Source organism: Budorcas taxicolor, chromosome 19 (assembly GCF_023091745.1).
Source record: "Budorcas taxicolor isolate Tak-1 chromosome 19, Takin1.1, whole genome shotgun sequence".
Lineage (NCBI taxonomy): Eukaryota > Metazoa > Chordata > Mammalia > Artiodactyla > Bovidae > Budorcas > Budorcas taxicolor.
The window spans coordinates 43,195,464-43,218,784 of NC_068928.1; the positions used below are offsets into that span (position 1 = coordinate 43,195,464).

A 23,321-nucleotide genomic window follows, 5' to 3' on the forward strand; every position below is an offset into this window, starting at 1 on the left:
AGGGCATGGATGTGAGATATTTTTTGAAGTTATATTCAGGGTTTGTAGCAAATGGAACTGAGAAGTCACAACTGTGAGAGAAAGAACGTGACGAGAGCCCAGTGCTACAGTGGCAAAGAGAGGACACCATTTGCAATTGCTACCTTGGTAGTTGTATGGGATTAGTTGGCACAGGCCCCTCTGTCTGGCTGGGGAATATATAGCTCTTAGTGGAAGATATTGCTACTCAATGTAAGGAAAGAAATTCACCCACCATGGGCTTTCTTGTTTACTGGAGCTGTGGCACTTTAGGGTTCCAGACAGAAAAGAAGGGATTCCTGCCTGATACTGGTTCTCCTCTTTGAATAGAAGAACTGTTAGGAATGCACCCATCACAGGGTTTGTGCCAGGCAGGTGGGTAGATTTCTGAAGCCCTGAGTCCTTCCAAGCTCTTTCTTTTGGAAATGGATTCTTTTATCTTGCTTTCTTCTCTCTCCCTCTCTCCAAAGGGCAGTCACACACTTGCTTGTCCTTGATGCTCTCTGAAGGGTGGAGAAACCCATTACTGAAGAGTTACTCTTGGAGAATTCTTGGTTGTTTGGATTCCTACCAAGCCACCAACTCTGGTCACAGTCACTGGTTCCCATCAGGGAGTCGCCAGTGGGTGGCCTTGCTTCCCTCATATAGCTTTGCACTCGAGAAAAAAGCAGAAGGTGTTTACCAACTTGAGGAACAGTTGGTCCCAGCTACTGTTCATCCAGCACTGGCCAATCAAATGCCAGTACTGAAGAGTGGGAGGAGTCAGGGGGTATTCAAAAGAAACCAGAAAACTTGACTGTTGTGTGTGGTTGTTGTTGTTCAGTTGCTCAGTCGTCTTCAACTCTTTGTGATTCCATGGCCTGCAGCACACCAGGCTTCCCTGTCCTTCCCTATCTCCTGGAGTTTGCTCAAACTCATATCCATTGAGCCAGTGATGCCATCCAACCATCTCATCCTCTGTTGCCCCCTTCTCCTCTTGCCTTCAATCTTTCCAAGCAGCAGGGTCTTTTTCAATGAGTTGGCTCTTCTCATCAGGTGGCTTCAGCTTCAGCATCAGTCCTTCCAATGAATATTCTGATGTGTGTCTGCACATTTAATTTCATGATCAGACTCTCTTCAATGGATTAACTATTATTAAAGAAATTAAAATTCTCATATCGAAAGAGATTTTCTTCTGTTGACTTTAGAAACTGGATAATGTTGCTGCCTGATGTCAAGCATCAGCCTCCTGTTGAAAATCGGGCCATACTGTCCAATTAAAACTTCCTCTGTCTTCCTTTCAAGCTGTGCTGTTAAGTGCTAGTAGAATACCTAAGTCCTTATGGGGTCCAAGTCCGGGAGATCTTTCCAAACAGAAAAGAATGAGCAGTGGATATAGGCAAGAAATCACACTGTATGTGCACGCATATGGAATAGTCAGTGGTTTGGTATTGCTAGAGCACGGGTTCTATGGCACGGGGTACGATGAGATTGTAGAGACATGCAGGGGCCAGAGCACAGGAACCCGGAAGGCATACAAAAGATTTTGAATTATTTTGTCGGTGATAGGAAGTCATTGATAGATTTTAAATCAGAGGTGACAAGGTTGAATTTCTGTGTGTGCAGTTCCTTAGGGGATGGACTTTGAGAGCTATTCAGTTCAGTTCAGTTCAGTTCAGTCGCTCAGTCGTGTCCGACTCTTTGCGACCCCATGAATCGCAGCACGCCAGGCCTCTCTGTCCATCACCATCTCCCGGAGTTCACTCAGACTCACGTCCATCGAGTCCGTGATGCCATCCAGCCGTCTCATCCTCTGTTGTCCCCTTCTCCTCCTGCCCCCAATCCCTCCCAGCATCAGAGTCTTTTCCAATGAGTCAACTCTTCGCATGAGGTGGCCAAAGTATTGGAGTTTCAGCTTTAGCATCATTCCTTCCAAAGAAATCCCAGGGCTGATCTCCTTCAGAATGGACTGGTTGGATCTCCTTGCAGTTCAAGGGACTCTCAAGAGTCTCCTCCAACACCACAGTTCAAAAGCATCAATTCTTCGGTGCTCTGCCTTCTTCACAGTCCAACTTTCACATCCATATATGACTACTGGAAAAACCATAGCCTTGACTAGACGGACCTTAGTCGGCAAAGTAATGTCTCTGCTTTTGAATATGCTATCTAGGTTGATCATAGCTTTCCTTCCAAGGAGTAAGCGTCTTTTAATTTCATGGCTGCAGTCACCATCTGCAGTGATTTTGGAGCCCCCCAAAATAAAGGCTGACACTGTTTCTACTGTTTCCCCATCTATTTCCCATGAAGTGATGGGACCGGATCCCATGATCTTTGTTTTCTGAATGTTGAGTTGAAGCCAACTTTTTCACTCTCCTCTTTCACTTTCAAGAGGCTTTGACAGCCTGAACAAAGGCAATGGTGGCTGGAAGGCAAAGCATGCACAGGTGTAAGAGAAACTACATGTGAACTGAAATCAACAGGATCAGGTCATTGATTGGTTCTGCAGAGTAAAGACATTATTTTCAAGGATGTGTCGCAGGTATGTAGCATGAGTGAATGGGTAGGTTGTGGTGTTGCCAACTAAAATACATGATTCAGAATGTAGGCAGAGAAGCCAGCCTAATCCAGAGAATGGAGGGTTCTCCTTTGGGTATTTTGAGTCTGAGGTACCTGTATGTGGCAAAGGGCAGTTGACAGCAGAATATGAAACATGAAGCTCCCAGAGCAGGGGTGGAGAATGTTGATGTGGTGCCAGAATGCCAGGATGCAAATCTCAGTGTCATCAGTGGAGTGGCTGGTCTCCATGTGGTGGTGCCCCAGTGACAAATGACCCTCAAATCCCAGCAGCTTACAACAGCCAATATTCATAACCTCACTGACAAGAGATGAAGGTTATGGGCTGGCTTTGGTTTTGCTCTGTCTTTCTCATTCTGGAACCCAAGGTAATGGTGGAACCTCCATCTCAGCCTCAAGCAGCAGGAAAATAGCAATGTCAGAGCCACAGGATGACTCTCCACTTTCGGCATCAACAGGGCACCCAGCAGGGAGCATTCTATTAGCTGGAGCAGGCGGCATGCGCAAGACTGGAGTCAATGGGGAGGGGCCACACGCCACTCTCACAAGAGCACAGCTCATGGCAACGGCCAGGGAGACATATTCATCTACAGGGGAGGAAAGAAAATTGGGACCCAACCATATGATTATGGGGGCTTCCCTGGTGGCTCAGTTGGTAAAGAGTTTGCCTCCAATGTGGGAGACCTGGGTGCGATCCCTGGGTTGGGAAGATCCCCTGGAGAGGGTAACGGCTACCCACTCCAATATTCTGGCCTGGAGAATTCCAAGGAATAGTCCAGGGGGTTGCTGAGTCGAACACGACTGAGCCACATTCACTTTCATATGATAATGAGCTTCCCTGGTGGCTCAGAGGGTAAAGAATCCACCTGCAGTGTGGGAGACCTGGGTTCGATCTCTGGCTTGGGAAGATCTGTTGGAGGAGAGCATGGTAACCCACTCCAGTATTCTTGCCTGGAGAATCCCCATGAACAGGAACCTGGCGGGCTACAGTCCACGGGGTTGTAAAAAGTCAGACACGACTGACTAAGCACAGCACACATATGATCTGTGATGAGCACTAATGGGCTGTAAACCCTGGGGGACTTACTCAACTTCTCTGTTTTGCTTACCTTATCTGTAAGACAGGAACAGAAGTATACTACCTCTCAGAATTATCAAGAGAATTATTAATTAATAATTTAATTTGTCCATGTAAAGCACTTAGAACAGTGCCCAAGTGACTTCCCTTATGGTCCAGTGGCTAAGACTCCGAGCTCCCAATGCAGGGGGCCTGGGTTCAATCCCTGATCGAGGAACTAGACCCCACATGCCACAGCTGAGATCCAGCACAGCCAATTAAATAAACAAGTATTTTAAAAAGGAGAGAAGGAGACAGAAAGAACAGTGTCTGACAGAGAGTAAATGCTGTATAAATGTAGGCGGATGGAAGGAAGAGGGAAGGTAGGGTTACCGTTTAATGGGTAGCAGTTCAGTTTGGGAAGATGAAAAAGCTCTGGAGAAAGTGGCAATGGTTGCACAACAGTGTGAAAGTACTTAATGCCACAGAACTGTACACCTGAAAATGGTTTAAAATTTAGGTTGGGGGCATTTTACCACAATTTAAACAAATGTAGGTAAATGGGATCATCTGGGGAAGGTAAGAAGAGGGAGAAAAGGGCAATGGACAGAAAGATAAAAATCTTGTAACTAGGAATGCTGGCAAAAGCATTGAGAAAGGGAGATTAAGTCTGCATGGGAAACAGAGAAGGAACATTCTAGACAGACAAGAAAACCAACAGAGAGGCTGATGTCCTCTGAAGCCACAGGAATTGAGTTAGCAGCGGGTGTTGGAATGCTTGGGGTGTCTGCTTTGCTTGGCTTTGAACCTGAACCTTCCCTTTGGCACCTTGATTTTGGTGGGTCTGCTTTCTTCTGCCAGCCCCTGATGATGTCATTTCTGGTTACCACCCACACCGGGGCCAAACGGCCTCAGAGCCAAATCCTGGCCAGGACTCTCCTCTGAGCTCCCTCCCTCCTCTCTGTCCAGCCAGGCCTATTTTGTCCATTGCTGACATCTTGGTGAGACAAATCCCTTGTAATTAAAAAGACACAGAACTGGGGACACTTTTTCTCGTGTCATTTTTATTACTGTTGGTGTATACTGTTGCACCCTGAAAAACAAAAACCTCCAAACGTTGAATTTAAAAATTAGGGATGGTTAGTTTTATGGTCAAGTTTCCTTTATTAACAAAAGAGTTCACCTTTTGTTTACAGAACTTTGTCTATTTGATAAGCCACAGGTTAGGGAAACTGAAAGCGAAAATTCTCCAATGGGAAATGAAGACAATACAGTCAAGGAAGACAAGACTTTTTTAAAAAAAAAAATCCATTATATTTGCACCCCTATGTTTTGAAGAACCAAGGGATACCTTGGTTTAGAGGATTTCTGTTTTCTTCTTTTTTCTAGATCTTGTCTGGCTGATGCTCACATGAGTATCAGAAGACCACATACAGACATGTGGTTCCTAGCTCTTCCAGGAAAAACGACCTGGAAACTCTGCTCTTTTTTTTTTTCTTTTTATTGATTTTCTTTCTTGAAGATTTTTCTTACTAAGTGAATTGATCTTACACAGTTAACTTGATGTAATCTAAAGAAAATAGATGAAGTATACTTTAGAAAAAATTACACATGCTCTAACCAGCCATCTCACTTGGCAATCATTTTCCACAGAGTCTGTCCTTTCAAGATAGGGAGGTGGGCTTTTTGTTTTTGTATTTTTTTTACACATGAATGATTACATCTACGTACAAGAACTCAAACTCTTGCTGACCTCCCTCTGCAACACCAGCTGGTGTTGGGGGACAGAGCACTGGGGCAGGCAGGGGCCTCTCTCAAGGTGTCAGTAGCCCCAGGTTGCTGGGCCAACAGTCCTGGGGTGGGGGTTGGGCAGTCCACACATAAATGTGGCAGCTCCTCCCATCATAACAGCATTTGTGGAATGCACACTTCGGAGGGGCTCAGATGCATCCCATGGAGAAAGTAGGACATTTTCTTGGTCCTTTTGCAGCCAGAGTTCTTTGAAAGCACAAGACCCTGCAGCTGGAGAAAGAAACCATGCCAGGGTCCCACATTTCTAGGCCCTCGCCCAGTAAGCAGCCCTAGTATGGCTGCTCCATCCTTGGAACACAGGGACCCTCTCCAGCCCTCACTTCAATAATGTGAGCATCTGGATAGTTTTTCCATCCAGAAATTACTGATTTAAAAGGAATAGCTGTTCCAGAGACTTGGAGTCCAGCTCAACAATCCCAGGTATGTCCCTGAATTGATTTTGAAGAAGCAGGTGCTGTCCTGGGTCCCTTCTCACCCACCTAGTCAAGCCAGCATGAAAAGCCTGTGTGGGCACCACAGAGACCTGTACCAATCTGTCCTCCTGACTGTCTGCTTCCACCCAGCGCTCATGAACTTGCCCATGGAGCCAGCCAATTTGGATTCATGGATGGCTTGTGATTTGTAGCAGCTAAGTTTCTGTCTTCAGACTTCCTCACATTGATTTTTCCTGGGGCTTGGGACAACTGAGGTCCCCCAAAGCCTCAGAACAAAACCCAGAAGGAGAGGTGGTTGGTCTAGGGTGTGTGTGTGTGTGTCTCCTTGCCTTTCTTTGGGGGCATCTGCTTTAGTGACTCACAGCTGGTCTCAAGGCTCCTCTCCCATCAGGCCAGGTGTCCAGAACTGGAGGCGGTCTGGCCGGTGTGGGAGGAAGGTTGTGAGAAGGAGGCGTGGGTGGCACCTTAGACCCGAAGAAACAGTGTCCCTGGAGCTATTCTCCAAATTCACTTGGGTCGGATCTGGGCGCTATATGATTGACTCCATGAGAATTGTGGGAAGCGAAGGCCCTGGGGAAGGGGCTGCTAAAGACAGAGTAATGGTGGACAGAACTTTCTAGAAACTTCAAGGCTCCCAGGAACCCTGGGCAGCTTCCTATCCAGGAATCACTGTGAAGTGTGGAGAGGCTCCCCTGGGAGAGTAGGAGGAGGTTAAGGTGGGGTTGGGGTGGGGGTCATTGGTGGGGGGCTCAGTCCTCAGTCTTTTTTTTTCTCCCTGGAGAATCTCACTCTGAACTTGGAGAGGCGGCAGAGTCCCCATCCTCGAGGTCCTGCCCATGGGGGGAGATGGGTTGACCCCCCTTCACACGCTTCCACTTCATCCTTCGGTTCTGGAACCACACTTTGACCTGATGAAGGAAGCAGAGGAGCCTGGTCACTTCAGGGCAGGCGTGACCACCTCACCAATACTGATGCTCAAGGTACCTGGGGTGCAGCTCCAGGGAGCCCAGCTCGAAACTCTGCTTGCCCCTCCCCATGCCTCCAAAGGCTCCAGGTATTGAGACCAAAGGTAAGACTCATCAATCTGCTCAAAGACCTGTCTTATGTCTCCAGATAAAGAAAACCTCACAGACAGAAGAACTGGTACTAAATGTCACTTTGCATTGGCCCCACCCCCTTCACAAGCCCCGCCCCTCTTATGTGGACACCCCTCCCTTAAGCTTCTATATTACCCAAGGATCTGGGAACACAGAATCACCAGCCTCTCCCTTAGGAACATTTGGAAAGCATTTTTCAGCTTAGGTAGCTCCGGTGTGGGCATTTTCTTATCTGAGCTTCAGCATTTACCTGCATGTAAACCTTTAGGGTGGGATTATGACCCAGTTGGAGACCGGAGAAGTTAGGAGAAGATGTGATCGAGGTCCCAGAGCTATGAAGTGGTACAAGCAAGATTTGAATCTAAGTCCTCTGATTCTAAATCCAGCACTCCAACAGATCACTTTCTCAACTGAAAGCTGCTATCAGTTATTATTAAATTTTACACCACATCAGAGCAAGAGCATGGGTGGAATGCTCTGAAGAAAAGGCCAAAACAAAGGGCGAGGAAGTTTTTCTCAGAATGTGCTCAGGAACCAGCTGCATGTCTGAATCACCTGGAGAACCTACTAGAAATGCAGATTCCCTCTATTATTGCACTATCACACTGTGGAACCCTGAAATCTGCATTTTAAACAAGGGCCTGGGTGATTCCACTGCACACTCACGTTTGGGGATAAGCAGAGCAGAGGTTTCAACCCTGGCTGCATGTGAGAATCACCTGGGGGACTTTTTACTTTTTTAAAATATTTATTTATTTGGCTGCACCAGTCTTAGTTGCCTCATATGAGCTCTAGTTCCCTGACCAGAAATTGAACCCCGTCACCTGCATTGGGAGCAGAAGTCTTAACCACTGGACCACAAGGGAAGTCCCAACCTGGGGGACCTTTGAAGAATTCTGATGCCTGGACTCCACCCCAGACCAGTGAAAACAATCTTTAGGGGTGAGCTCCATACATCGGCCTTGTTAGAATCTCCGCAGGTGATTGTCAGGTACAACCAGAATGTCTGGATTGGGCGGAGGGAGAGGAGGAAGGAGAAGACTCCAGGAGAAGGGGGCAGGGAAGGGGGGGAAGAGAGCGCACAGAAAAGGAGGGATGGCCGGAAGAGGAGGGGCTCCTCCATGTTGCACCTGCCGCTCGGAGAGGTCCAGGTTTACCGCGATCTCATATCTGCGGAGCCGGGTCAGGTAGTTGTGATGAGCAAACTCAGCCTCGAGCTCCCGCAGCTGCTCCTTGGTGAAGGCTGTCCGCTCCTTGCGGGCCTTGCTGGCGCCCTCTGGCTTCGCTCGATTCTCCTGGTTGTCTGGGGAGAGAGGACCCCAAACAGGAAGACATGAACCATAGGGACCTTGGTTTCCTTTCTTTTGTCTTCAAGCAAAGGCGCAGCCTTTCCCTGTCACTCTTATTTCTAAAGGATGCTGAGAAAGATCCCACCGTGTCCCTTTATCATTCCTTCTAATGTCTTAACCCTAAGAGAAATGGAAAGAATTCAGGATCCCAACCTCAAGTGCCCTGCCCCTCAAACAACTATTTTTAATATCCAGAGCACAAGAAGCTGCCCTTGGCTGCTGAATGACCTCTACCACCTGAGCCACCCTCAACTTGACACTGGTAGTGGCTGTGAGCTTGTGGGGCAAGATGCTTTAAAACTGAGGTTCTCTGTCCTCGGGGAGATCAGCCCCATCTAGGAACTCATTATGAATGCAAATCCTTGGGCATCACCACACACACACCTGCTGAATGAAAACCTCTGGCAGTGGGACCCAGTGATCTGTTTTAACAAGGCTTCTGATGATTCAGACACGCAGTCAGGGTTACAAACCACTGCTCTAAGACCTGGCTTCTTAAAGGATGATCTGGTGGCAGTAGCAGCAGAGCCTGGGCACTGACCAGACTTGCATGATCTCCTGCTGCCCACCCCCCAGCCTCAGATATCCTGAATCAGAATCTGCATTTTAGCACGATCCCCTTAGGAGTTAGGGCTTCCCTTGTGGCTCAGATGGTAAAGACTGCTCCATTCCAGTACTCTTGCCTGAGAAATCCCATGGATGGAGGAGCCTGGTGGGCTGCAGTCTATGGGGTCGCTGGGAGTTGGGCACGACTGAGCGACTTCATTTTCACTTTTCACTTTCATGCACTGGAGAAGGAAATGGCAACCCACTCCAGTGTTCTTGCCTGGAGAATCCCAGGGACGGGGGAGCCTGGTGGGCTGCCGTCTATGGGGTCGCACAGAGTCGGACACAACTGAAGCGACTTAGCAGTAGCAGCAGCAGCAGCCTGCAATGCTGGAGACCCAGGTTCGATCCCTGGATGGGGAAGATCCCCTGGAGAAGGTCATGGCAACCCACTCCAGTATTCTTGCCTGGAGAATGCCATGGACAGAAGAGCCTGGCAGGCTACAGTTCATGAGGTTCCAAAGAATCTGGGACACGACTGATCGACTAACACTATTACTACCTTAGGAGTTGTGTGCACATGTAAATTGAGAAGCGCTGCTTTAAGTTTCTTCCTGGCTTCCAAGACCTGGCTACCCTAGCCTTTACCTTTGACACCAGGAGGTTCCCAGTCTGGAAAGTTCATTTATGAAGGAGGCTCTGAGTTAGACATAGCAGGGGCTCAATCGCAGCTGCTAACAGGGGTGCAGGGACCAAGCACTTCAGGTGTATCAGCCACTTAATCTTCACAGTAATTCAGCCAGGTGAGTTCTAGGACGAAACCCATTTTACAGAACAGAAAACTAAGCACAGAGAAATGAAGTAAATTGTTCTCTTGGCCAGTGAGTGGAGGGGCTGGAATCCACTCAGGCAGTTTGACTAACATACTGTTCTAATGAAATACATGTAGGAGGGCTTTACAGACTGTTAAGTGCTGTATACACAGAAGGGAGTGTATCCTGACCTCCCGGAGCAGGATAAGAGACGGTGGTGGGTGGAGAGGCGTAAAGGAAGGAGACCGACACACCCACGCAATGAACTACCAACGCGTGCCACGTGGCTGGGAAAGGGCTTCAGGAAGCACGTTTTACGCAGGGCTCTAAAAATACGAAGTCTTTCAACTCACTGTCCTTGTTTTACAGACTGGGAAGCTGGCCAAACCGCCAGACTGCCAAGCGGGGTCGGGATACAGAGCCCCCTCGTCCACTCCGCGTTCCGTAGGGAACTTCAGCCTGCAGGTTCTTTCCAGCTCTTTCCACGCAGTCCCTTGTATTTCAGTCGGCTAGTCCCCCGCCGGGAGCCCGGGAGAAGGGCGGGGAGAGGCGGCTCAGAAGTGGGGAGGCGCGCGGGACAGAGATGGGGGCGCCTCCCGCCCCCGGCCGGGCGTCTGGGGGAAGCGGAGAAGGCGAAGGAGGGCCGCCCCCGGGGATCCCCACAGCCTCGATTCCTGGGCTCCCTGCAGCCCCGATGCCCGGCTGTCCGCGCCGGGTCCGGGTGGGGCGCCCACCCGCGCCCACCCGCGCCCGGGGGCCGGGAAGGAAGGGGGCGAGTTCTCCAGCCGGGCTGCCTGCCCAGACCTCTCCGGAAGCAGAGCGGGGGCTGGAGGGGAAGGACGCGCCGCCCGGCCGGGGTCCCCCGGGAGTCCTTAGCCTTGGCTGTCGCGGCCCAGGGAGGGAGGGGCGGTCACGGTCACGCCGCGGAGGAGGAGCGAGGCCGCGAAACCTGGCGCGGTTCCCATCCGCTCCTGCCCTGGGGCTCCGTGTTTCCCAGTCCTTTCCTTTCACAGCAGCGGGTGTGTCAAACCCAGAGGACTTGCGCCGAGGTGTGCATCCTCGATCTTGCTGGAGCCTCTCAGGAAGTCGCTTAACCTCCCTGGGCTTCAGACTCCTCATCCAGAAATCTACCTCCCAGCGTTATTGGGAAGCCTGGACAAGCTGCTGTAGGTGGAAGATGCTTTTAAAACTTCAAAGCGCTGATTCTTCAGTTCCTTGAGATGCCATCTGAGGGCTTGGGGTAATAGCAGCTGTCACTTCTTAAAGTCTTCCCTATGCTAAGATGCAGTCACGGCTTTAATCGTCCCCACATAACACCGGAAGGAGTAGGCAGTATTATTATCCCTTTATCTTTGTCATGTGGATTTGTGTGATAATTTGACTCATAGCTCTCTGTCCCCAGGGATGTAACTGCTTTTCTCACTTGCTACTGAACCTGGCACATAGGAGGTACTTGCTAAATGTTTGCTAAATCCTTCTCAGTATACAGAGGCAGAAGCAACCTCAGAGAGGCCCGGGAACTTGGCCGGGCAGCTTTGGGTAGCGGAACTGAGATTTGAATCCAGATCCAGCTGATCAGGGCTGTGGCCATCAGCAGCCCTGGTGTCTGGCTGGCTGGCTGGGGGCAGCTCTGTGCATCTCCACCTCCAGGGCTCCCAGAAGCTTTGTCCTGGGTTGATGCTCACACCCCACCCTCCCCTTCTCCCAGGCCTGCTTAGGTGTGCATAGGTGCCCTATGGACACCTCTCCCCACAGTTATACCCATCCTACACACACATACAGAGTCCTGCACATCATCTTTTCTAGAGAGAAGAGGGGAGATTGGGAAACGAGCCCTTTGTAGCTGGTCTTGGACTGGTTGTGGTGGGGCAACAACCAGGGTAACCCCTCCCTATCCACTCTCCTCTCTCATCTCTTATTATCCTGATTTGGGCACTGGGGCCTCAGGATAAGCTGGGAACCCAGTGTCTGAACCCGTATGTGAACCTCAAGGCAACATTTGGCTAAACAGGGTGGCACTGGGAGGACCTTTGTCCCTCATCAGCTTCCCACAGGCGTTAAGAACCTTTTAGAAATGTTAGAAATGACAAAAGGACTAGAAGTATATCAAGGTAGCTATCGCAACCGCTGTGATCAAAAGGCTGCTTCGAAGGTAAAATGAGATGGGAAACGTGTGTTAACCCAGCACAGTGCGTGGCATTCAGCTGAGACTCCTTTGAAAGAACCACCAGAAGAGGTTCTCCTGGGGATGATGCTGGAGAGGGAGCGCAGGCAGAGGTAAAACACAATGCTTCTCGGGGCACCATGTCTCAAGAACTGTGCGAAAAGGATGCCTTTTCAACGTCTGGCCTTGTAACTGTTTTCCCTTCTCCCAGTACTTTTGCGTATCTGTGCTTGAATCTGTACCTATTGCTTCCAGGCACAGTAACTAGAATTGATCTGCATGAGGATCCACATCAATCCTCCTGGTCCTGATTCTTCCTCAGGGCCAAAGGATGCCTCTTCCATGACAGCAGAGGGAGGAGGCTGGCGTTTAGCAGGCTGCCTCTGTGTCTATGGAGGAGCCATGTGACCCCACCCCATCCTCTGCACACCCTCAGAGGGAGCAGGGCCATGATGGAATGGTCCAGAGTGCCCAGAGAAATACAAACAGGATGTGTGTGTGTGATACTGCGGTTTCCACCACGAGCTTTCACACCATCCAAGGTAAATTATTTCATAAATAGCTGTCACGTTTGGCAGGCCTTCTTATAGTCAGCAGACAGCTTTATCTGGACTAGAGGGAGGCTCAGACAGACCTTGGGGAATGTGCCTTTTTTGGAGTCCTGTATTCCTATTCCCCAACTCTTACAGCCATTTAACATAAATTTCTATCCAAGACTAGATAGATGGTCACATGCCCCATGTTCAAATAGCACATTGCAATTGACGATTGACAATGGGTTTCTTTCCCCCAGAGATAAACTTCTGTTGGGCTTTCCTCTGTACTACAGAATCATAGAACAGCAGACCTAGAAGGGGACTTAGAGATGATCTGATGTGGCCTTTTTACCTTACAGGTTAAGGTAAGAAACTTGCCTAAAGACATACAGCAAGTTAGTGGCAGAAGTGGGCTGAGAACCCAGATTTCCTTGAGAGGAAGCTATTTCCTTGCTATTAGGTTGCTTCCTATTAGATCCTCTTAATTTTTCTGTGAGGTAGGTAAGGTACACATTAGACCATAGAACAAATGAGGAAATTGAGATCCAGAGGTTAAATGGCTTGCCCAAAGTCCCCCAGGACCCATCCAGGCTAGGTCACCCTGGGCTGCGGGACAGTGAGTATGGAGATGTGGTTACTCCAAGGATGGCAATCTGAATCTGTATCCAGGTTGGCCTCCCAGGGACTTCCCCAGGTGCTGCTGCTGCTGCTAAGTCACTTCAGTCGTGTCCGACTCTGTGCGACCCCATAGACGGCAGCCCACCAGGCTCCCCCGTCCCTGGGATTCTCCAGGCAAGAACATTGGAGTGGGTTGCCATTTCCTTCTCCAGTGCATGAAAGTGGAAAGTGAAAGTGAAGTCGCTCAGTCGTATTGGACTCTTAGCGACTTCATGGACTGCAACCTACCAGGCTCCTCTGTCCATAGGATTTTCCAGGCAAGAGTACTGGAGTGGGGTGCCATTGCCTTCTCCATAGGTGAGACCTTGGCATATCCTCTGAAAATGGTGCCTGTAGTTTCCTGGGCTACAGACCAGACCTTTAATGTGCGCATTAGCTCTGTGTGTGTGTGTGTGTGTGTGTGTGTGTGTGTGTGTGTGTGTTTTAATTTGACCACACAGTGCAGCATGTGGGATGTTAGTTCCCTGACCAGGGATTGAACCCACGCCCCCTGCACTGGAAGCATGGAGTCTTAACCACTGGACCACCGGGGAAATCCCCTGCTCATTAGTTTTGATACTTTCAGCTTCAGAGAGAGGAGTCAAAGCCCTCAAAATAGACAAGACCTGGATGGAACCATTCCCCAGATGTGTTTGCATCCAGACCTCTCTGTCTTCCTAGAACTGGTCAGCCTCTCTCTCTGGGCCCCACCCCACCTCAGTGTCTAGACCCTTTTCCTCTCCCATGGGGGCCTGAGGAGACATGGTAGGGCTCTCAGCTTCTTTGAGGAGCCCAGCAGTGGGCCTGGGGAATTTAGGTTATGTTCTCTGGGATGGGAATGCCTAGGGCTAGAGTCATGTTTGCAGAGAGTCCCAGGTGTTGGTGGTGGGGCAGGCAGTGATGGTGGGCTCTGATGAGGGAAAGTGGAATGGACTGAGCGAGGAGTCGGGGTGTGGGGACCATGGAGGTTTGCAGCAGAGAATTGGAGTGGGGAGAGGCAGTGGAAATGAGAGGTAGGAGCTGCAGTGAGCTTCTGAGATGGTTGGGGAAGGCGCAGGTACCGTTGAGCTTTGTGTTTATAAGTTCCAGGTGTCACCCTCAGCTGTCACCAAAGGAAGTGTAGGCTTTAGGACCCAGGCCCCACTGCTCACACGGTTCCTTCATCATTGAATTCAAGGAAGATGGGAAAACATGAAATAGAAAAGGCTAGAATAGGGGTGGGAGCTGGGAGAGGCCAGGGCAGCCTGATTCAATGGGCAGAGTGGGCACTGAGGAAGCTGTCTCTAGGGGTCTCCAGGGACCTCGAGTCTTGCCCCCCCGGAGGTGGGTATGGATTTGCAGTCACTGGGTGTGATACTCAGGAGTCATGCTCATGACCCAGGTGGCGCTTACTGAGGTTGTCCATTTATTTTGTTATCACGTCCTTTCCTTCTTTGTCTGTCAAACACCCTGCTTCTCTAGGGATTCATTCCTAAACAGTCTTCACTTTTTCTTCTCTGTTTGTGGGGAAAAGATAAGAATGCCAGGATGGGGACTTCCCTGGTGGTCTAGTAGTCAACGCTTCACCTCCCAATGCAAGAGATGGAGGTTTGATCCCTGGTCGGGGCACTAGTGTCCCACATGCCTTGTGATCAAAAGACCAAAACATAAAACAGAAGCAATATTGTAACAAATTTAATAAAGACTTTAAATAACGGTCCACATCAGAAAAAAAAAAACTTAAAAAAGAATACAGGATCTCCTTGTGGCCAGAAGCAACACCCTATAGGAATGGAAAAGCTCTAGTGGCCAACAGACCCTGGACTCCGGGCTAGGGAAGCTCTGAAAGGGATTTATAACTGGAACATTTGTGCCACTGCTAGAATCTTGTCCCCATTTCCTCTGTTTATGTGCCGAATCGTGTCCCCTCTATCAATTAATATGTTGACATTCTAACCCTCAGTACCTCCGAATGCGACTGTTTTGAGATAGGGTCTTTCAAGAGGTGATGAAGTTAAAATGAGGCTGTTAAGTACTTTCGCAGAAGTACTTTCTGTACTTTAAGTACAGAGTACGAAAGTACTTTAAATGCTTTAGCTCAGTCGTGTCCGACTCTTTGCGACCCCATGTTCTATACAGTCCATGAGGTTCTCCAGGCCAGAATACTGGAGTGGGTAGCCATTCCCTTCTCCAGGAAGGCTGTTAGTGTGAGCCCTAATCCAATCTGACTTGTGTCTTCATAAGAAGAGATGAGGATACAGAGAATGACCACCCCCAGAAGAATGACCAAGTGAAGACATGACGAGAAGGAGGCCATTTGCCAGCCAAAGAGAGAAGCCTCAGGAGAAACCGAACTGCCAACATCTTGATCTTTGACTTCCAGTTTCCAGAATTGTGGGAAAATAAATGTCTGTTGTTTAAGCTACCCAGTCTATGGTATTTGATATACCCAAGCGAGCCAAGATGCCCCCCACCTAACTCCCTACAGCTGTGCTTACCACTGAGGAGAGAGAGGGAACAAGGCCATGATGGGTACAAAGCTGATGCAAGACCATAGGGATCTCTCTGCAAATTAGAAAAAGGTGTGCTTTCCTCTAGACTGGTGAGCACAGCCACTTGTTCACGTGGCAGTTGGGCCCTTTAACTGCCCAGCCAGGAGCCCCCCTAAGTGCCCTGACCATGGTGGGTCCCCTTTACTGCTCAGCCATAGCAGCTCCCCCTGCTGGACCCAACCCCAGTGCCCTGTAGGGGATTCCTGTGAGTCAGCCCAGCCTGCATGTGGATGTTTACACATCTTTCTGACCCCAGCACTCACCCTGACCCTGCACTGGTTTTAAGTCTGGCTCTCTGCACACTTTTTCATGAGTGAGACTATAAAAGTCCTGATGCATTTTACAGAAGCACAGCACACATGGTGAAAACCCCATACCAGGCAGTGAAGGCACTCTCAGAAAGTGAGAAAATGAATGAGTGAATGCCAGATTACAGTAGAGGCTATTGGTCAGACACACAGCTTCTGTGTACAAATGTTACCGTAGGTGCTAGTGATACTGCACAGGTGAATCTGATAGCATTCCAGCCATCTAGACACTTCCGTTTTAAGGAAAAAGGCTGCTGTATGCATCTATAACTGGATATAAGTCAACTGTGGTTTGATGCTAAAATAGAGTTGTCAACAGGGCATGCTCCACGTGTGTGGAGAGAGAGGTCACCACCAAAGGATTCTTGGATACTCAACAAACCAGGAAGAGAACGAAATTACCTCAACATAATAAAGGCCATATATGAAAAGCCTGTAGCTAATATCATACTCAGTGGTGAAAAACTAAAATAGTTTTCTCTAACATCAGGAACTAGGCAAGGATGCCCATTCTTACTATTTCCATTTGATATAATGCTGGAAGTCCTAGCCAGAGCAATCAGACAAGAAAAAGAAGTTAAGAGGCATCTAAGTCAGAAAGAAAGAAGTAAAATGATCTCTCTTTGTAGATAGTGCAATCTTGTATGTGGAAAACCCCAAAGATTCCGCAAAAGCCTTTTAGAAGTAATACATTCATCAAGGTTGCAGGATACAGAATCAACATGCACAACTCAGTTGTGTTTCTATACACGAACAATAAACAATTCAAAAGGGAAATTAAGAAAATAATCCCATTCACAATACCATCAAAAAGAATAAAATACTTAGGAATAAACTTAACTAAGGAGGCAAAAGACTTGTACAATGAAAATTACAAAACATTGCTAAAAGAAATTAAAGACACAAATGAAAAGAAAGACATCCTGTGTTCATAGATTTTGAAAGGCAATATTGTGAAAATGTCCATACTACACAAAGTGATCTACAAACTCAATGCAATCCCTAAGAAAATCCCAATGGCATTATTTTTTGCAAAAATAGAAAAAAATCATCCTAAAATTCATAGGAAATCTCAAAGAACCCTGAATAGCCAAAACAATCTTGAGAAAGAAAAACAAAGCTGCAGGCTTCCTGCTTCCTGATTTTAAAACACATTACAAAGTGACAGTAATCAAAACAATGTGATACCGGCATAAGAGGAGACACATACATCAATGGAACAGAATAGAGAGCCCAGAAGTAAGCCTTTACATAAATGATCAGACGATATTCAACAAAGGTGCCAAGGCTACACAATGGGGAAGGAACAATCTTAAACAAACGGTGCTGGGAAAACAGGATCTCCATAAGCAAAATGATAAAGTTGGATCTTTTCTGCACACCACACATAAAAATTAACTCAAAAATACATTAAAGGCCTAAAAATGCAAGACCTAAAACTAGAAAACTCCTAGAAGAAAACATGGAGAGAATGGATTTGGCAATGATTTCTTGGATATGACCCCAAAAGTATGGTCAACAAAAGCATTCCATAGGGAAAACAGTATAGTGGTTCCTCAAAAGATTAAAATAGTTACCATATGATCCAACAGTTCTACTTCTGAGTATATATCCAAAAGAATTCACAGCAGGATCTTAAAGAGATTTGCACATCCAGGTCCATTGCAGAATCATTCATAATAATCAAGAGGTGGAAACAAACCAAATGGCCATTACAGATGAATGAATAAAGAAAATGTGCATATACGCACAGCAGAATATTATTCAGCCTTAAACAAAATAAAAACATTCTGTCATATGCTACAGCACAGATAAGGCTTGAGGACATTGGGCTAAGTAAACTAAATCTATCATGAAAAGACAGATACTGCTTGATTCCACATATATGAGGTAAAAAGCTGAAACTCCAGTACTTTGGCCACTTCATGCAAAGAATTGACTCATTGGAAAAGACTCTGATGCTGGGAGGGATTGGGGGCAGGAGGAAGAGGGGATGACAGAGGATGAGATGGCTGGATGGCATCACCGACGCGATGGACGTGAGTTCGAGTGAACTCCGGGAGTTGGTGATGGACAGGGAGGCCTGGCTTGCTGCAATTCATGGGGCTGCAAAAAGTCGGACACGACTGAGCGACTGAACTGAACTGAACTGAAAGTAATCAAATTCTTAGAAACAGAAAGTAGAATGCTGGTTGCCAGGGCCTGGGGGGCAGGGTGGTGCAGGCAACAGGGTAAAAGGAACTGTTTTTCAAAGGATGTAGAATTTCATTGTATACGATGAAAAAGTTCTAGAGATCTGTTGCACAATTATATATATATAGTTAATGCTACTGAACCGCACACTTAAAAGTGGTTATGATGGTCAAGCTTACATGATGTGTTTTTGATCATATTAAAGAAAAAACAGATTTCAAATATTAGATATTTGATGGTAAGAAACCTCAGGAGAGCTCCTTTATGAGGTTACAAACTGTATTTATAAAATCAGCCACAGGTTCTAGTGATACTGTCATTTGAAACTTCTAAACTGTAACTTTCACTGAAATGATGCCATGTACAAGTGGAATCATGAAGGAAGGATGGAAGGAGTGAAGGATGCTTAGACTAGATGGCTTTCAAGCTGGATGTTAAAATAAGGCAGAAGGGTGTGAGAAGAGAAGGGTGTTTGAGGCAAGGGGAAGCAAGGGGAAGCACTGAACAAATCGGGGTGGTGGGGAGAAAAAGTAGGGTGCCTTTTCAAGGCAACTAAATTGGCTTGGTGTCTTGTTGCGTGGTGATAGAAGTGGAATGGGTGGGCTGTAGAAGGAGATCAGGTGGGAAAGAGGCCACTTTGTGGAGAGTTTTTCAACCTCAGGGGAAACTGAGCGTGTGCATAGCTGGGCAGGGGCAGGGCAGGTGGACATCAGACCTTACAGGGGAGAAAACAGGGAAGCAGGAACCCTGGGAGGCACACATGTCGGAGCTTCAGGAGTATGGGGTGGAGGACAAAGCAAGTCTGGTGAAGACAGAATGACTATGTGAGAGCATCAGCCAGCAGCGGGGATCCCAGGCAAGGAGGCCCTCCCAGGCGGCTGATCAGATTCACCTGTTGCCACCGGGCTGATCACACGCGACCTTCCCTTGAACCCCGTCAGGAAATCACCGTGAAATCCTTCATTCCCATAAATTAAAGACAACCGTGGTAGCCGTGACAGATTGGGGGGCAAACAGGAGTGGCAGCTGTCCTTGCCAGCAGGGGTCTTTAATGCTCCCTGGCCCCCCCGGAGTGGGGGTGGTTAGGGCATGTTAACATCACAGCCAGCTCCTAAATCAGCTTTGTGCTGTGAACCAACAGAAAGTTTCAGAGTGGGGTCCAGGGAGCTCTTCTTTCCTGACCATTTACTTGAGCCAATCAGCTTCACTCCCAGTGATGGCAAGTGACGGGAAAGCAACTGGGACCGGCAGAGCTTTGAAGGAGACTGGGGAGCAGAGAACGTTCCTTTCAAAACGAACTTTCAGTAACTTTCTGTTACTGGACCCTTCCTGGCCAGGCCAACCAGCTTGGGACACATTTACCAGGCACGACTCACTCCCTCCCCCGGCTTTTCTGGTGGCTCTCTGAGCTTCAGGCTCCTAATTGATGGCAACTGGATTTCAGGACCAACAATGATTTTGAGAAGTTTCCGCATTTTATACCCCAGGCTCAGGAATTTCTGAGACAGCATGTTTGAAATGTTCAATTCCACTCTCCCCCAAAACAAAGGACTATTTGTCAGATTCTATGTTTTGGAGACTAGCTCTGTAGATGGGCCTGATACCATTCACAACCACTATTTATCGAACTCATGTGCCAGGCACAGGGTTCATCTCACGGATCACAGTGTTTAACCTTCGCAGGGACTCTATGGGGAGGATGATACTGTTATAGTCCCATTTTGCAGCTGGGGAGACAGAAGCTCTAAGAAATTAAGGACTTTCCCAACGTCAAGCAGTGGGAAGTGGCAGTGTCAACCTGCAACCTGTCTGCCTGATGGTGAAGCATGATGGAAAACACACTTCTGATCAGTGCTGGTTAACCGTCCAGAGATGGCCTAGCAGGGGCTGGGGCGAGACACTCACATTGAGTACAACATGCAAGGAGTGCCAAAAACCACAGTAATGAAGAGAAAGAATATTTTAACGCAATGTTTAAAAAAATCAAAATTCTTACAAAAAGTCCATGATGAACAGGATATCAAAGTTTAAAACAGACAGTCCAACCAGTGGATCAGGATTGACAGGGTGGGTGGGGGTTCTTTGTTTTGTTTTTCAATATTTATTCTGGCTGTGCCAGGTCTTAGTTGGGACATGCAGGATCCAGTTCCCTGACCAGAGATCGAACCCCAGTCCCTTGCATTGAGAGTGTGGAGTCTTAGCCACTGCACCACCAGGGAAGTCCCAGGGTGGTGATTCTTTGTGGATTTGTCTCTTGTGATCTGAATTCCAGACTCCTGGAGTTAGTTGTGAGACCTGCCCATCGCGTTCCCTTTTCTTTAGGTTCTTACAAAGCTGATCTTTCCTGCCTCTTTAATTAAATCCCAAAGGACGATGCAAGCCACTGGGGGATAAAGATTTCCATGTTGACCAGAGAGTATCTGGAACCCCAGAGAATGAATGAGAGTCAGCTAGCTGTGCCCTGCCTTGTGTGACTGCTGCTGCCAGTGCTGCTTCTGAGAGGACCTTGAGGGAAAGCTCAGGGCCCCTCCTGGGTGGGAACCTCTCCTGACCAGAAATTGACCCTATGAAGAGGGTGCCCTGGGGTGGCCAGCTGCTTGGCATGCGAGAAGCACCATCCACGGGCCACTCATCAAAAGGAAAGATGGTGCATTTGGGTCCAGCTGAAACATGGAATGACCTTGTCTAAGCCTGGCCCTTGGCTGTGTCCATGCCTTCCCAGTACCCTTGGCTCACAGCTCCCTGGAAAGTGGCTGGATGCAGCTGAGGTGGGTGTGGGCAGAGATTGAGGAGTTACAGTGGCAGGCGCTGTAAAGGGGCGAACTCTTCAACTAGGCGCAGAGCCAAGGAGCTGAGAGTTCCTTGGAGAGGAGAAGCAGAAAGTGTCCCATTCTCAGCAAATTTCCAGCCAGGCCTAGGAACAGTTCAGGGTTTAACCGGGTGAGACTTTAAAGAGCCCTTCTATTCATAGCATCCAAGAGGGCTATGTTTTGTTTTGCTTTGCTTTTAACTCAAAGAAATTATTATTTTATTTATCGGTCTTGAAGCATGGCACCTGGAATCTTAGTTCCTTGACCAGGTATTGAACCCTTGCCTCCTGCAGGGGAAGCACAGGGTCTCAACCACTGGACCACCAGGGACTGTGGTTTTTATCATCCGCTGTGAGCACACTGAGGAACTTCTTCAAGCATGGAGACCAGATATTTCAAAATGAGAATTGTGTTTGAGATCTACTGAAGGGTGTGGGGCTTGGGGTCTGAAGTCTGAGGTTTGAGCTTTCTTCCAGGGTGACCAACTGTCCTGGGGACACTGGACTTTCAGTGCTAAAACCAGCAAAGTGCTGGGTACATTGGGATGAGTGGGTCACTCTCTGTTAACTCCATGTTAGCAGAACTCCTCTCAAGCTTTTTGGTCTCTTCTTTTCCACGCATAAAGAATCGAGGCACTGATAAGACCTGATAGACCAAACTTGAACCTGTGCGACTCAGAACTATCATATGTTTCTTACAGCACCTTGAACCCCCTCAGTCATAGCATATCCACTGCCAGTGGCTTCTGCTGGCCTCCCCTCCCTCTCAGTTTGAGCTGTTTAGGGGTGAGAACACCTTATTCATCCCTGCAGACCCAGGGCCTCTGCCAAAACTCAGCAAACAAAAGATGCTCGGGAAATCTGGGCTACTTTGAAAGCACTTTGTAAACTAAAGCAGAGAGTGTTCTCTTTGGTTGGTCTTCTCATTTGCTGCCTGCTCCTCATTAGCCCCATGAAAACTCTTCTGTAGGTTCAGACAGATAGATGTACCCTGAAGGCAGTCATTAGGAGGACATAGTCGGGCAGTGGGTGCAGGAGGCAAGGGCACTGTCTTGTTCTGGTCGAGATAGAGACAGGGAACGAGACAAAAGGTGAATGGGTGGTGAGAGAAGCTGGGAGATCCCACGGGGAGATGAGGAAACAACAGTCCCCACCACCAGGAGCAGATGGACATTAATGGGGTCTGAACAAGCAGGTCAGCTCCATCCTCTGGCCTCTGATACTCCACCAGGGCTTACCCTCTGCTGCTTGCCTCTCTGACTCTCCCCATGATCAGTGACTCCTCAGAAGGGCTCCTCTGAGGAGTGGCCTTTGGGAGATCACCCAGACCTTAGCAGGTTGTGCTGCCCCTCGGCCTGTGCACACAGCCCAGCAGGGCAGTGCATTCCTCATGGGCAGTCTGCCCCAAACCCTAGCGTTTGCCTCTCGCATCCCTGCCCTATGTCTGCTTTGCTGCCTCTAGACTTCCAGAGACACAGAGTCCTGGTTCTGTTTGATTGCCCAGGGTCCCAGCCTTGGTCCTAGCCCTCTGAGCCTTGGGGAGTAAGCTAACTCTCCTGGGGAGTAAGCCCTGGGGCTCTCGGGGCCATTTGGAACCGGCTGGGGCATACTGGGGAGAACTGTGACCCAGACACAGTCCAGTTCAGAAAAGGTCCCTCCAGCCTGTGCCAACCTGTACCCAGAGGCTCCATCCCACCTGCCCTCCAATCTTTGTGGATCCTGTTTCATTCTCTTTCCAGCACATCCTTCTCGGAACCCAGGAGAGGTGAGGACACAGACATAGCCCCCATTACCAGAGAATCCTAGAATTCTGAGCAGAAATACCCCCAAAGGTAACTGGTTTAAGTCTCCGGCCTTTGGGGAGGTTAGATTATATTATCCCCCATTCACATCAGGCTACCTAGGCTCAGAGAGGGCAAGCAACTTCCTCAAAGTCACACAGTAAAGGAACAGTCATCTGTTCCTCAGCCACCTACCTGAATTCTCCTTTTTCCGTCTGGTTGACTTCTTCTCCGTCTCATTGGCAGTGCTCCCAAGGACCTCATAGTCCTCGCCTGGGCCTCCCGTCGTGTCCACCAGGCCTGGGCTGTTGGCCCCTATCTCCTTGGAGCCCCCCACGGGGCCTGGGTTGAGCCTACGCCGGGCCTCTGACACAGGGAAGTGCCAATCGGGGGGCTGTGGGAAGGCAGGGTGCTGCTCAGTAAAGCCTCGCTCCTCCCGGGGCAGGCTGTGTGGGGTGGCTGCCAGGCATGAAGCTGAGAAGTCGGGGTATGCAGTTGTCGCTGTCGCTGGGAAGTCTGGTTTCTGGTGGAAGGAGAATGGGGTTGGCGGGTAGTGGGGGAGCCCTGAGGCTCCAGTGCCTTCCAAGTGGGGGTTTCGAAGGCAGCCCCAGACAGGGGCCGGGGGGTGGGGACCCCTCATGCAGCTGCTGGCCGCTGGATCCAT

The 23,321-nt window shown here is 48.7% G+C and overlaps 1 protein-coding gene across 1 annotated transcript; it reads right to left on the reverse strand.

Annotated features, from left to right (window-relative positions):
• Positions 1-4,860: 4,860 nt before the first annotated feature.
• MEOX1 (mesenchyme homeobox 1) lies at positions 4,861-23,321 on the reverse strand. The gene is made up of 3 exons (XM_052658481.1): positions 22,853-23,321; positions 8,102-8,274; positions 4,861-6,782 (listed from the first exon to the last, which is right to left on the reverse strand). Exons 1-3 carry the CDS (start codon positions 23,319-23,321, stop codon positions 6,660-6,662), a joined length of 765 nt encoding a protein of 254 aa, XP_052514441.1. The 3' UTR covers positions 4,861-6,659.